The sequence below is a fragment of the Mastigoproctus giganteus genome, chromosome 13, assembly GCF_048544385.1.
Source record: "Mastigoproctus giganteus isolate SK-2022 chromosome 13, ASM4854438v1, whole genome shotgun sequence".
In the NCBI taxonomy this organism is placed as follows: Eukaryota; Metazoa; Arthropoda; class Arachnida; order Uropygi; family Thelyphonidae; genus Mastigoproctus; species Mastigoproctus giganteus.
In genome coordinates, this window is record NC_143587.1 from 45496626 (window position 1) to 45513259 (window position 16634).

The 16634-nt window shown below is 36.7% G+C and overlaps 1 protein-coding gene across 1 annotated transcript in view; it reads left to right on the plus strand.

Annotated features, from left to right (window-relative positions):
- The first annotated feature begins 3075 nt into the window (after window positions 1-3075).
- The window catches only part of LOC150076006 (tRNA pseudouridine synthase-like 1), a 60991-nt gene continuing 47432 nt past the window's right edge, over window positions 3076-16634 (plus strand). The window contains exon 1 of the mRNA XM_090387232.1: window positions 3076-3197. Within this exon, the coding sequence (XP_090243358.1) occupies window positions 3151-3197 (47 nt within the window). The 5' untranslated portion in view covers window positions 3076-3150. The remainder of the gene's footprint in view (window positions 3198-16634) is intronic.

Below are 16634 nucleotides of genomic sequence, written 5' to 3' on the forward strand. Positions count from 1 at the left end.
AAGCATTCAAGGAATTAATCGTGGAAGCTACTAGACTTTATATACCGATTAAGAAATATCGTTCAAGGTTTAGGCCTAAATGGTTATCAAATGAACTAATGAGACTCGTGACAGAGAAGAAAAATGCATGGGATGCATATAAATTATCAGGTGACGCAGAAGCCTGTGGCAGATATAAGCTAGTCTGTAATCAGGTCACAAAGGAGGTTCGGCAGGCGAAGGCGGATTACGAGAAATCTTTGGCAAAGGATGCTAAGAAAAACAGCAAGGATTTCTTTACTTATATAAACTCTAAAAGGAAGGGGATGAATATGATTGGTCCACTTGACATCGATGGTTCGACTGTTGATGATCCTGCTCAGATAGCAAACAAACTGAATGAGTATTTTGCATCTACATTCACACGTGAGGAATTATTACAGTTTGAAAATGGAAGAAGGTTATCAAATTGTTATCAAATACCGATTAAGAAGGTTATCAAAGATTTTTAATGATTTTAATTTTAATGTGCTTAATGATTTTGTAATAACTGAGAGCAAAGTGGAGGAGAAATTGTTGAAGTTAAACATAAGAAAGGCACCTGGGGTGGATGGGATCCATCCAGTTATTTTAAAGGAGGCGGCAAAGCAACTAAGCAAACCCTTAGCCATAATTATGAGAGCATCCTTGGACTCAGGGGAGGTTCCCACGGACTGGAGATGTGCAAATGTGTCCCCAATTCACAAAGGTGGATCGAAGGGTGACACGAGTAATTACAGACCAGTTAGTTTAACTTCTGTTCCGGGTAAAATAATGGAGTCACTGGTTAAAGATGCATTGCAGGATCATCTAGACAAGACTGCAGCAATAATTCAAACACAGCATGGGTTTGTTAAGGGAAAGTCTTGTCTGACAAATTTGATTGGTTATTATGATGTGGTCACAAAGGAACTGGATGCGAAAAATAATTTTGATATCATATACTTGGATTTCAGGAAAGCTTTTGACACTGTTGCGCATGGAAGACTACTGTACAAATTGGAGCAGAATGGTATTAAGGGTAAGTTGCTACAATGGATAAAAGGATGGTTAAGTGGGAGAAGACAGAGGGTGGTAATCAATGGGTGCTGCTCTTCATGGACTAATGTTATTAGTGGAGTCCCACAGGGTTCGGTGTTGGGTCCACTGTTGTTTTGTGTATTTATCAATGATATTGATGAAGGTATATCAGGCTTAATGTCGAAGTTTGCAGATGACACAAAGGTTGGCAGGGTTGTTAATGACAGTAATGGCAGTGTGCTACTGCAACAGGATCTAGATAATTTGGGCAGATGGGCTAAGAAGTGGCAACTGAAGTTCAACCTTGACAAATGCAAAGTACTGCATATGGGTAGAAGTAACCCCAGAGAAACGTACCAACTGTGTGGTACTACACTTAAGGTGGTAGAAAATGAAAAAGACCTGGGAGTAATTGTGCAGTCAGATATGAAGTTTTCTGAGCAATGCAGACAGGCTGCTAGGGCAGGTCATGGGGTTTTGTCAATGATATATAGGAATTTTGCTAGCAGGGAAAAGGAGGTGATTGTCCCTCTGTATAAGGCAATGGTCAGGCCACGCCTTGAGTACTGCGTACAGGTCTGGAGGCCTCATTTTAGGAAGGATGTAGATTTGCTTGAGCGTGTACAGAGAAGAGCAACACGATTGGTGAGGGGAATGAAGGGATTCTCTTACCAAGAGAGGCTTAAGTTCTGCAAATTGCAGTGGCTGGAGACTAGGCACCTGCGCGGTGATCTGATTGAGGTCTATAAGGCCTTGAATGGGTTGAGCACGCTGAATTCTGATGGGATCCTTCCACTTGTTCAGATTACGAACCTACGGGGACATAAGTTCAAATTAAGAAAGGACAGATGTAGAATAGATGTGCGGAAATTTTCCTTTAGCCAGCGGGTGGTTAATTGCTGGAACAAACTTCCATCTGTCGTTGTGGAAGTTGATAGGTTAAATAAATTTAAGGAGGAACTGGACAGGCATTTGGAGGGAATGGTGTGATGATTTTTTTTTTTTTTTTTGGCTGATGCTGCATAAGCTCCTACACTTGCTTTCTTGCATCATGTGCCACTACTACTACTACTACTACTACTACTACTATACCAACGTCGTAGTGGCGCCTGAAACCAAGTAGTAGTAGTAGTGGTGGCATGTGATGCAAGAAAGCAAGTGTATGAGCTTATGCAGCATCAGCCAAAAAAAAAAAAAAAAAAAAAAAATTGCACCATTCCCTCCAAATGCCTGTCCAGTTCCTCCTTAAATTTATTTAACCTATCAACTTCCACAACGACAGATGGAAGTTTGTTCCAGCAATTAACCACCCACTAGATAAAGGCAAATTTCCGCACATCTACTCTACATCTGTCTTTTCTTAATTGGAATTTATGCCCCCTTAGGTTCGTAATCTGAACAAGTGGAAGGATCCCATTAGAATTAAGCATGCTCAACCCATTCAAGGCCTTATACACCTCAATCAGATCACCGCGCAACTGCCTAGTCTCCAGTCACTGCAATTTTCAGAACTTAAGCCTCTCTTGGTAAGAGGATCCCTTCATTCTCCTCACCAATCTTGTTGCCCTTCTCTGTACACGCTCAAGCAAATCTACATCCTTCCTAAAACGAGGCCTCCAGACCTGTACGCAGTACTCAAGGCGTGGCCTGACCATTGCCTTATACAGAGGGACAATCACCTCCTTTTCCTTGCTAGCAAAGTGTTGGCCACTGCGCATCTTTCTTGACTACAGAAATCAATTAGTCGTTGTCCCCTTAAATTTCTTGCTCCTAGCCCGAAATCTCCAACAATATTTTCTTCTCTTTTGTCTCCCTCAACTGCAGTACAGTCTGCCATTAATTCCTCCTGAATATCATTAGGAGGAATTAATGGGAGACTGGAGGAAAATTATTTTAATGTATCAGAAAAAAAAACCCAAAAAGAAACTCCCATTCCTAGATGGCGTTAGTATTCATTAGCACATGTCTACTACAGAGTAGTAGCATGTCTTATACGTCTGTGCACAGAATAGTATAATAGTGTGTTGGTTGTTGTAGGAACATCTGACAATTAAAAGTACGGATAGCAGTTGAAAAAGAAAACTGTGAAGTTGTGACTTGTTTTTATACTTCATGGTGCGGTACCTTATGTATTTTTCTTATTTCGGAACACGTTATAGGTTAGTAATATTGGCCGAACGCAGTTGGAAATGACAGCTGCCAAGAGCGACAAATTCCTTTTTTTTTTTTTTTTTTTGTTGGGGGGGGTGGAGAATAGAGTGCTAAACAAAAGTTTCAAGTTTTTTAGGCACTGGCCTGATGGTACAAAAGAATATGAATTTCTATGTTATTATTATGGTGCAAGGAAGCCTCAGGCTTCCTTCCACCAGTCAAAAAAAAAAAAAAAATTCACAGTTACCCAGAGAGAGGGAACTAGAAGGAAATCACCAAGAAAGATGATATCCAGCTGAGAATCCTGGGTGTGCCAAGCCCATACTCACCAGATGTTGAGCACCTGGGGTAGGAATTTGTGTAGGAATTTGTAATAATAGCCTTTTACTTGTTACTAGTCAGAAGTACAAAGCAGTGAGCCATGTCAATACATAGTGCTATGGAATAGGTTTGTCAATTACACTCCAGAGCAGAGACCAAGCACTGTAGCCAGTGACAAGCACAGCATGCCCTGAGACAGGCATGGAACAGCAATAGGGACTGACATAAACAGTGATGAATAAAAGAAGCAAAACAACAACAAAATTTATAATAAAACAGTTGCATGAAAATCATAGAAAAACATTAAAATAAACATGAGTTGTCAATTGAATAAAGTGGACTCCACAAGATTATTATTTAGTGAAAAGAAAGGATTATAGCATTAAGTCTGGATGGAGGGAGAGAAAGGATGCAATGCTTTGGTTTTTTGATTGAGATTCATTTGAAGAGAGGTGGGCCGTCCCAAGGGTGCAAGGGGTGCACCGACGTTCAAGTGGCACCTGAAACTTACATACATCTATGAAGAAAATTTTAAAGGGGGTTGCAAAATTTCAGTTGGCACCCAGTGCCACATACCCTAGGAATGCCCCTGCATTTCAATTAGTTTAACTGCATGGGAAAGAACTTTATTGTGATTAATAAGGCAGGTGGCCTAAATTCAAGGAGTTAGTAAAGAAGATAAAATTAATTGGAAAGTTTCTCAGACAATTGCAGTCTAGTTAATAAAGAGGTAAGGGTTGGTTTTGCTGTGGAGGATTTTCTGTGAATTTTTTATGCTGTGAACTCACAAATTGTAGGGCAGTGAATGGCAGAGCTGTATAATTTGCAGAAAATATGGGAGATTGTACCAAATTGAAAAGGCAATTGACTATGAAACCACAATACAGGCTTATAGCCTGTAAGAAAAAGTCTGAGAAATCGGTATTCAATAGATGAGATTTTATGTTTTAGTTAGAAACACCTCTTTATGCTTCACCAGATAGGTGAAGCATAAAGAATATTATGGTGCTCATTGTTAAAAAAAATTGATATGGGCACAGTGAATATTTTGCAGATTTTGTTTAGCACACTAAATAGCTTTTGTAAGTTTTTTTCAACAGATAGTTTATATGATTAGAGAAACTGAATTTGGAATTTGAAGTATATTCCTAGATCTTTGTTTGAGAATTGGATTGGAGAGGCTGAGATTGGATTTTGATGGATTAAGAGAAAATTGAAAAAAAAAAAAAAAAGTATGAAGAAAGTTCTTTTAGGGTTTTACATATGTGCTTTTGTGCAATTATGGAAGATTGAATTGAATGAAAGGTGGAAAAGATTTTAATGTCATCTGCAAAAGAAATCACATGTTCATGTGATAATAAAAAAAAGCTGGAGGAGAACAGTGTTTCCAAAAGGGTGCCCCCTTGAGAAAAGCATGTGATATGATAATATATGTTCTTAAAATTGAAGACTAGAACTCTCACTTTCAGGGAATCAGAAGAAAAGTTTAAAAGGTTTCCACTGATTAGGTAAACATATTTGAGAAGATTAAGAAAAGATAAAGATTGAATTGAAACTGCTTCAAATACAGAATTGACATCAGTGTCTATGTCAGTTTGTTTTTTTTTTTTGTTTTTTTTGAGTTAAAGGCATTTAGAATAAATAAATTAGTTGCAGGCAACTTAGTCATGGTTCACTTGCCTTTTAGTCAGTAATTTTATTTGATTAAATGTAATCAATAATTTGATTACATTGGAATGGGAATAATTCTGGCTAGTATATGTTATAATGAAGACATTAGGGCACATTGAGATGGGCCTAATATCTGTATTGCTTTGAATATTTTTGCATTGGTATTTGAAAAGTTTGTATTGTGCCCATTCAGGATGGAGAAACGTTATTAGTAATAGCTAAATTTAAAAATATATAAACAGTGTTCTCCCCAGGACCTATCAAATGGACACACTGCCCGTTGAATTTAACTGACCATCCAGCTAAAATTTAAGCAATTCTTGCAGTACCATACGGTACTGCTCACTGATCTCGATCAATATTAATTTGAACCTACTATGCGATCAAGGTCAATGTGACAGGGGCTCACATCATCTGTTGAGTATGCGCTTGGCACACCCAAGGTTCTGAGCTGGATATCATCATTCTTCTCTTTCTTGGTGATTCCCTTCTACTTCTCACTCTTGTTTTCTCTCTCTCTCAGGGATTTTTTTTTTTTTTTTGGCTGTTGCAGCAAAAGCCTCAGACTTCCTTACACCATATGGCTAATAATAATATGATGTTAAATTATGCAATTAATTTTTACTCTGGATCACTTAAGCCACATTTATGAAAACAGAAAATTTTATAATATTGTGAAGTATTACACTTCCCCACCTGGCTACTGCATAATGCCACCCGACTGACAAAATTTTCTGGGGAGAACATTGATAAATATTAATTATATAAACACTTGATTTTGCTCATGAAGAGAAGAATGATAACCAAGCCATCAGTGCCCTTTGAAAGAAGATATTACAGATTAACAATACTGAGTCAACCAGATGGTTGATCATGGTGCATAGAAATAAAAATGACTTTATATATCAACATAAAGATTTTGCATACAACTCACTTAAAATTAAATTAACATAAAAATTTCTGTAAATATTACAAAATTTATTTGTATTAAATATAACGTAAATTAAGACTAGTAATGTAGAATGACGAAGCAAAGTGAGTTAGGGAAAAATATTAGATAATGTACCCCTTACTACTTTTTGTTCATAAAAAAGTAGAGAAGAGATACTTTTAAAAAAATAGTGATAAGTTAATCTCCAAGTCATTTACTACCTGAGATGTTGAAAAAGTTGCTGATCTAGAAGATATAAAAAAATAGAAAAAAGATAATTGTGAAAGGAAAAAAAAAAAATTGTTATGGATTTCTCAAGGGCTAGTTTATACATCCCAAGCAGAGGCTCACCTTGGGATGGCTGCCAGCCAGTCTTAAGCTCACCCTTCTTCAAAGAAAAATCTGCTTGTAACACCAAGTATAATTTGTGTGAAATTGCATGTATGTGGTCAGTGTGCCCATTTTTCTGAATGAAAAAATGTTGCTAACCTAGGACCGACTAAACACAAGCATAGTGTGAAGAGAAGTTCCTCACGTCATTTATAGGATTCAAATTTGGGCCTTTTTCATGCAGTGTGGGAAGACTGAAATTATAACCACTGTGTCACCCATGAGGGTAACTGAAGGGGATGCAAAAGGAAAAGAGAAAAATAATAAAGTTAAGTAAAAAATATATAAATTTTATTGCATCAGTGCCAAGCTTATGATAATAAACGAATAAAATATTAACACTAATGCAAACTAAAACTCTTGGCAAACTAGAGTAGTAACCATACTGATAGCAGTTCTCCTGGACAAATATAATGAGATTTATAAATCAGTTTACAGTGGACAAAAATTGAACATATTCAACAAAAATAATTGTTCAGTTAACCCTATGCTGTTAACATTGCATATGACTGATATCACTTTTTAAAATTTTTCAGCTATTTTATTAAATTTTTTAAACGAAATTGCATCCTTCTTCGTCAATATTCTCTAAATGATTATGCAGTATTTTCTGTTTTTACTTTGATATACTATGAATTATGCAAAACTTATTTATTTTTAATCTTTAACAGACACCAGGTGAGCAAAAAGTGTCTTTCCCTGATATACTCAACTCCCATTTTCATATGGCATTTGTGACATTCCAGTGAGAGCTGTCTAATCGTACTGTAGAGCTTTGGTTCAGTTAGCTAAATACAAACAGCTGATAACAGATATTCACATTGTAGAAGAATAAGAAAAATTTACCTCAATATGATGTGTAGAACACTTCTATTTGACACTCTTCAGAAATTAAAACGAATAAAAGATTAACAGAAATTGATTACAGTAAAAAATCAATTGAAAACAATTCAAAAATTCAAAATTCAAAAAACAATTAAATTAATTTTAAAAATTTAACTTAAATTTTGAAAAACTATTTTCCTTCCTGAAGCTGACAGAGCTTTTTTAACCGTATGTTGTGATCACAGGAATTTCCTTCTTGAAGCTGTCAGCTTCAGGAAGGAAAATGGTTTTTCAAAATTTACTTTAAATTTTTTAAATTAATTTAATTGTTTTTTGAATTTTTAATTGTTTTTACTGTAATCAATTTGTCAATTATTATTCATTTTAATTTCTAGAGAGTGTCATATGGAAGTGTTCTGCGTATCATATTGAGGTAAATTTCTCTTATTCTTCTACAAATTGATATCAACGTAGAATGTATTGAACATCAATAGCTCTATTATGTGCTATCAAATAAATGTTCACATTGTGTTTGTGAGATGCCATGCAAGCATCTGTTTCAGTTCAAGGATGAGTGACCTTAAATTGTATGAAAATATTATTATTAATAATGTTTCATGTTTATTTTTGTTTGATATTTTGTAGTTGAGTTTAACATATAATTAATAGAACATGGTTTCCAATTCAGTAAAAAATCTAAAAATTATATATTTTTTAATTAAAACAAAGGTCTTGCACAGATGCCATGCAAGCGTATTTCTTCCATTTAAGGCATGAGTAACAGTGTTAACAGACATTTTTAATCACTGAAAACTGTTGCTGTTTTCATCAAACAACATAACTTTTGACTATAGAAAGCAAAAAATTTATTTCTGTTTTGTATTGTCAAAAGTTATAGCTGCTTCCTTTTCAAAATCTTTGGCCTAAAGCTGATCAAGAGAAAGAGGTGGGATTATTTTCAAGTAAAGTAATTATTTTTAGATTACTTTATAATTAAAAAATTGATTTATTAAATGTTATTTATTCAGGAAAAAATATTACAAGGACTTCATTTGTGAGATTTATTTATAAAGATTTCTAATTTACAGTTTAAGACCTTACAATGCCATAGTTTAAAATATTGTGGTACATGACACAAATATTAAATGATTTTGTAAGTCACATGCATTCTAAAAAAGTATATTATTATATACTTTTTTCTTATTATATTATTTTATGTTATATTATATTATTATATAAAATTATGACTAGTAATGTAGAATGACAAAGCAGAATGAGGTTTTATTTATTATCATTTTCTTTGCTGTCTACTAAATTCCTAACATAATTGCCTTAAAATGGAATGGAATTTTATTTATTCTCTGCCATTCTATGATCTATATATATATATATATATATTCATTTTCTTTACTGTCTACTAAATTCCTAACATAATTGTATTTTTATCTTTCTGCTGTCTAATTCTAAATTTCTTCCCGTTCATTAAACTATTAGTGCAGTACAAGGGTGAAACGAAGTTCCTACTTCTATTGCTATTTTTTGTCTTTATTTATTTAAAATACACCTTTTTCCTTCCCCATCCTCAATTTAATACCTCACCCTTATACTATTTGCTTGTTCCAAATTTATTTTTAAAAAACACTGATTTCTTATCTATACAAAATTAAATTCAACACTAAATTCCACATATTTATATTACACTGATTTCTTATCTATACACAGTTAAATTTTACACTAAATTCCACATTTATATTAAACATATTGATATTAACCATTTTTATCCCAACTCAATGCTTATATTAAACATATTGATACAAAGGGTACTAGGAAAGTTTTGCAATACAGCTTTGTTTATTTAATTTTTTCAAAGTAATTTCCTCTACATTCAATACACCTCTCCATCCTCCGAAACCAATCTTTAAACCAGTTCTGCCAAGTTTCACTAGGGAGTAAAGCACACTCGTTGTCCCAAGCCCGTAGAAGGTCCTCATCACTGGAAAACCGCCTCCCTTTTAGCTTCATTTTCACATGCGGGAACAGTGCAAAGTCGCAGGGAGCAAGGTCTGGACTGTAGGGAGGGTGCTCGAGAAGTTTCAGTCCTGTCGTGGTCAAATATTCGGTGCAGGCTTTGGCGCAGTGAGCTGGAGCATTTTCGTGATGGAGGTACCAGGTGTCCATTCTTGACTTTGGCCGCAGGTTCTTCATAGATCCAATGACTTTAGGCAGGCATTGTTCAGTATACCACTTAGCTGTGACTGTCTTCTGCGTGTCCAAAACGACACGTTCCACAATTCCACTCGATTTGAAAAATACAGTTATCATTTTCTTCTTTACAGATCGGGATTTTCTGACAATTACGGGTGTGTCGTCATCATCAAAGACCCAAACTTTGTTTTGAGCCTTGGTCGGCAGATCGTAATAGTACAGCCAAGTCTCGTCACCTGTCACGATGTTGTTCACATACCGAGATTGTCCCTTATCAAACTTTTTTAACATCTCCCGGCACCAAGTCCCCCCCCCATATCTGATGACAGCTATACCATTTATTTTCATTTTTATTACCATTTTCTTTTTATTTTCATTACCATTTTCTTTTTATTTTCATTTTTATACCATTTTCATTTTAATACCATTTTCATTTTATTTTCACTTTTATTTGCATTTTTTGTTGTACTAATTTTACTTTACAGTTCTCCCACTTTATATTGGCTTGGCAATTCAGCCTATAATTTACTTAATTCATCATAACCTCTAGGATATTAACTTTCTTTCGCTTATTTACTACTCTTCTTTTTCTACTTTCCTCACCCTTATAGTTACTGGTACCTTGTGTAACTTTCACATCCATATATACTTAATTTAATATTAATACAAATTTTATATACACACACACACACACTGGTGTTCAAAGAAAGTGCATCACCCCTTAAAATTGTAATTGTCGTCTGATTGACATAAGTATATGGCAATATTTCTTACAGATTGCATCATATTAGATTGACATGTATAGATGATGATGTAATGTTGCATCAGCTGTTACTTTCAGCTATAAGCACGCTATGTAAGAGTTGTAGTCATTCCTTGCTTGTGTCAGGATGGCAAGTTATGTGCAGTTGACGCCACGAAGAAAGAGTGTTATTATTGCTTTACGTGAGGAAGGACGTTCTTCCCGTCATATTGCTTATAGAGTGTCTTGTAATCAGTTGACAGTGAGTAGCTTTCTTTCCAAACTCAAGAATACTGATTCTGCTGGTTTAGGAAAAAGGAACTGGATGCAAACGAGTCTCTATGCCAAAACAGGACTGCATTTTGAAGTGCTTATGCCTTAAAAAACATAAAGCTTCTTTGTCTGAGCTGAAAAGAGAATGGGAAGAACATACAGGAGTGGTAGCAATTGCAGTAATAATCAGAAGATGCCTCTTCAAAAATGGACTTGTAGCCCGTCTTCTAAGAAGCCTCTTCTCACACAAAAAAATGAAAAAGGCCTGATTAATTTGGTGTAAGGAGCATGTCAAATGGACTCCCCCGAGCAGTGGAAGTCAGGTATTTTCTCGGATGAGAAGAAATTCAACCTGCATGGCTCTGATGGGAGACAAACGATTCGCTGTAGACGTGGTGAAGAATACCATCCAGATTGTATGGTGTCTACAGTGAAATTCCCTACCACCCAAATGATATAGGGATGCCTTTCGTATCACTGAGTAGGTCACCTGCAGTTTATAAAAGGTACTGTAAATGCCAATGGATACCTGGCTATGTTGGAAGGCAAATTGCTGCCAACCATTAGAGACCATTTCAACCTGCCAAGTAACTGCATCTTTCAGGGCGACTCTGCTCCTTGTCATCAGACGAAAAGTGTAAATAGGCACTTCTGTAGTTACTTTAGCTTCATTTCTGCATTAGAGGTTTGACAGTAATGTGTTTACATTTGTTACAGGTGAAAAAATGGTTTGAAAAACAATCCATTACAACTCTTAGCTGGCCAGGAAATGGCCCAGACCTGAATCCTATAGAGAACTGTTGGCATGGTATGGAATCTGCAGTTGCCAGAAAGAAACCAAAGACCCTTCATGAATTTCAGGAAGCCATAATTCATGTTTGGAATGATGAACTATCAGTTGATTATCTTCAGAAATTGATCTTGTCAATGCCTCGACAGTGTGCTGCTGTCATCAGGGCCAGAGGCAGTTTAAATAAATATTAGTTTGCACCTGGTGAACTTTTCATTTTATTTTCCATTTAAAATGATAAACTGAAGTAAATTGAGGGCTTCTGATAACATCTGACAGGAAGGCGCTGACTCTCTTTAAAAATTACAGCCGTGAATTACAGGCTCCGAAAAAGCGATGTGTTTGCCTTTTTATTTACCTAATTGTTATTTTATATTGTGCTTTATACGTAGTCTTATAGTTATAGTTACGCTGGTTATTTTTAATTTAGATAAAGAGTTTTTGTAGATTACTACTTAATATACGTAAAACCGTTATTTCGTTCGAATCTTGCAGCCATTGTTTTTGTATAGAGTAGTAGGGAATGGCCTCCGTAGCTGAGTGGGCAGGTGCGAGAGTGCAGTAGCACACACTCTTTGAGTAGACCGGGGTTCAAGCCCCTGACTGCTGAATATGGTCGATCTGCCAACCCGCACTGGACCAGCGTGGCAGATTATGGTCCATTTCCCTCAGCATGAATTGTTGAGGAGGCTTCCATTCTGCAGTGGGTTGATAATGGCTGCACTTTACTTTTTTTTAGTAGGAAATTCAAATTTTTAATTTTGGTAACTAGGTAGCCCTAACATATAATTATATAGCGTAATACGCATCACTGCATTTAGGATTCTATTAGATAGCGTAGTATTGACAATTAATTAATTAAATTTATTGATCTTATTCATTTAAAATATCATGCCCCAGACTAGAGCAGCAAAGCAACAGGCACAAAGTGGCAGGAGTGCCGTGACTCGGGGGGGGGGGGTGATTCTCCCAAGCATCACATGTGCAACTTGTGAAATGTTTGCCGAACTCTCTGGAACAGAACATGATCTAGCCAAGGAGGATGTCTTTGTGTTTGCCAGGTGCAGAGTGTCTAGAAATTAGGCATCAACTCAGTGGTCTACTGGCGTCTATGAGAGCTTGAGGTGTATGGTAGATGCCCTCGAAGAAATTAATATGAGGGCCCCTTCAAGCTCTCAGCTTCCCAACTCAACGCCAGAGCTTACTCCTGTGCATCAGGCAACACAGCAGCAATCTCCAAGGCAGATTGCACTGTTCCCACAAGATTTAGTTATTGTTGGTGACTCTATTGTCAGGGACATGGGTAATATATTGTGTAAAATGGACAGATGGAATAGGATAATGGTATGTCTGCCAGGGGCAAATGTTGATGACGTTGTAAAGCATATATCTTCTTTTAAGGGCACAAAAGGTGATATTGTTGTACACATTGGCACCAATGACATTAAGAGTAGGAGATCTGCAGATTTACTTAAAAAGTACAGGTCAATGTTGCAAAAAAGTCGTGAGTTAGGATTAAATTTGAAAGTGTCTGCAATTCTGCCCAGACACGATAGGAGGGAGTACATGATGAGAGCCTTGTCAATCAATTCGGCCCTTAAGGAAATGTGCAAGGCTCAAGAGGTAGAATTTTTTTCAGCGTGGTCTGTGCTTGTTAACAGGAGAGACTGCTTCTACAGGGATGGGATACAGTTAAATAGAAAGGGTGCAAGAATATTTGCTGTATGCTATTGAGGCAGTGTTAGGTGGGTCGGAAAACTACTAGCTTGAGGGATTCACAGACTAAAAGGTTAAAAGTAGCCACAGACGGGGGTGAAGGTGATTCTTGCACAACTTCTATTAGAATAAGTAGCAACTTGGAGCGAGGGGTGCTGGAGGTTTCAGGGGGGCACCTCCATAGCCAGGTGGGCAGGAGCAGCAGTGTGTAGCACACACTTCTTGATTAGACTGGGGTTCGAGCCCGTGCCCACCAAATATGGAGGATGCGGAAAGGTCAGGAAATGACCACTGCATATCCCCGGAGCAATATGGCCTTAGTTGCTAATGCTCCTAAAAAAAAATAAACCAAAGCCAATACAATATAAAAAAAGGTTTCAGGGACTGATGGCAGTAATCGTGAAACAGGTGGTTATATGGGATGTGTCAGGGTAACTAGGAATAGGTGCATGTATGCTTGCATGTATACCAATGCTAGAAGTATAGTAAATAAATTTGATGAATTTGAAGTGTTGGTCAAGACATCAAAGGCGGATATTGTTGGGTTATCAGAGACGTGGTGTCACACTGGTATTAGGAATGCAGAATTGGAATTTGGAGAGTACAATGTGTAAAGACAGAATAGGAAGGGAGTAGGTGTCATGCTGTTAATTAAGAAAAACATAAAATCAAAAGAAGTGCATCCAGTTGATACAGATGAACAGTGCACTGTTGAGTCAGTTTGGTGTTACATAAGCACTGCAAAAGCAAAAATAAGAGTAGGAGTGTGTTATAGGCCTAATGACTTGAATGAGTACAATGAACAATTGTACAGAGAAATAGTGGGCTAGTAAATTAGAATGTCTTATAATGGGGGGATTTTAACTTCGAAGATATTGACCGAAACTTGTGGGTTGGTCACTCACACACTAGTAAGACTTTTGTGGATTTATTGGATGATTGTTTTCTGCAGCAGCATGTTCTAGAGGCAACCAGAGAGGGTTATACTCTTGATCTGGTTATCAGCAGTGATCATTCGTGTATTAAGAATTTGCAGATAAAGGAACCACTAGGTGGCAGTGATCACAATGTACTGATGTAGGATTTATTTAAGATATAATTACCATGAGGGGTAAAGGAAAGGGTTTTTGCTTCCGTAAAGGTGAGTACAGTGGTCTCAGACAGTTTTTAAATTCTGTACAGTGGGATCAACTGACGATGTTATCAACAGTAAATTCTAAGTGGGAAGCATTCAAGGAATTAATCGTGGAAGCTACTAAAAGTTTCATACCTATTAAGAAATATTGTTCAAGGTTTAGGTCTAAATGGTTATCAAATGAACTAATGAGACTCTTGACAGATAAGAAAAATGCATGGGATGCATGTAAATTATCAAGTGACTCAGAAGCCTATGGCAGATATAAGCTAGTCTGTAATCAGGTCACAAAGGAGGTTAGGCAGGCGAAGGCAGATTACAAGAAATCTTTGGCAAAGAATGCTAAGAAAAACAGCAAGGATTTCTTTACTTATATAAACTCTAAAAGGAACGGGATAAATCATATTGGTCCACTTGATATCGATGGTTCGACCGTTGATGATCCTGCTCAGATAGCAAAAAACTGAATGAGTATTTTGCATCTACATTCACACATGAGGAGTTATTAAGGTTTGAAAATGCCAGAAGGTTATCATATTGTAGCAGGGAGCTTAATGATTTTGTAATAACTGTAAGCAAAGTGGAGGAGAAATTGTCGAAAGTTAAACATAAGAAAGGCACATGGGGTGGATGGGACCTATCCAGTTATATTAAAGGAGGCGGCAAAGCAACTAAGCAAACCCTTAGCCATAATTATGACAGCATCCTTGGACTCAGGGGAGGTCTCAGCGGACTGGAGATGTGAAAATTTATCCCCAATTCACAATGGAGGATCGAAGGGTGACATGAGTAATTACAGACCAGTTAGTTTAATTCTGTTCTGGGTAAAATAATGGAGTCACTAGTTAAAGATGCATTGCAGGATTATCCAAACAAGACTGCAGAAATAATTCAGACACAGCTTGGGTTTGTTAAGGGAAAGTCTTGTCTGACAAATTTGATAGAATATTGTGATGTGGTTACAAAGGAACTGGATGCAAAAAATAATTTTGATATCATATATTTGGATTTCAGGAAAGCTTTTGACACTGTTGCGCATGGAAGACTACTGTACAAATTGGAGCAGAATGGTATTAAGGGTAAGTTGCTACAATGGATAAAAGGATGGTTGAGTGGGAGAAGACAGAGGGTGGTAATCAATGGGTGCTGCTCTTCTTGGACTAATGTTATTAGTGGAGTCCCACAAGGTTCGTTGTTTGGTCCACTGTTGTTTTGTATATTTATCAATGATATTGATGAAGGTATATCAGACTTAGTGTCGAAGTTTGCAGATGATACAAAAGTTAGCAGAGTTGTTAATGACAGTGATGGCAGTGTGCTACTGCAATAGGATCTAGAAAATTTGGGCAGATGGGCTAAGAAGTAGCAACTGAAGTTTAACCTTGACAAATGCAAAGTACTGTATATGAGTAGAAGTAACTCCAGAGAAACGTACCAACTGTGTGGTACTACACTTAAGGTGGTAGAAAATGAAAAAGACCTGGGAGTAATTGTGCAGTGAGGTATGAAGTTTTCTTAGCAATGCAGACAGGCTGCCAGGGCAGGTCATGGGATTTTGTCAATGATATATAGGAATTTTGCTAGCAGGGAAAAGGAGGTGATTATAAGGTATTGGTCAGGCCACGCCTTGAGTACTGTGTACAGGTCTGGAGGTCTCATTTTAGGAAGGATGTAGATTTGCTTGAGCATGTACAGAGAAGTGCAACAAGATTGGTGAGAGGAATGAAGGGATCCTCTTACCAAGAGAGACTTAAGTTCTGCAAATTTCAGTGGCTGAAGACTAGGCACCTGCACGGTGATCTGATTGAGGTGTATAAGGCCTTGAATGGGTTGAGCACGCTGAATTCTGATGGGATCCTGCCACTTGTTCAGATTACGAACCTAAGGGGGCATAAATTCAAATTAAGAAAAGACAGATGTAGAATAATGTACAGAAATTTGCCTTTAGCCAGTGGGTGGTTAATTGCTGGAACAAACTTACATCTGTCGTGGAAGTTTATAGGTTAAATAAATTTAAGGAGGAACTGGACAGGCATTTGGAGGGAATGGTATGATTTTTTTTTTGTTGTTTTTTTTTTGTTTGATGCTGCTTAAGCTCATACACTTGCTTTCTTGCATCACATGCCACTACTACTACTATTTCAGCCATAATTGTCGTGTTTACAAAAACTGTTGTATAAAGGTTGCAAATGCTCATTTTGGAACATTTTGAGAGCACCTGTCAAATATTACTTAGCTTTGCCTTAACTATTAATAAATATCTTTTGTTTGTATATCTATTTGTGATGCTATTCATTAGTGTAACATATCATCACGAAAAAGGGTTAGAAATGCGAAATTTCTAGGTGATGCACTTTATTTGAACAGAAGTGTGTATACTATATATATGTATATATCCAAATACTCCGTTTCCAAATATCTTTCTGGTTATAGAAAAGTTTATACT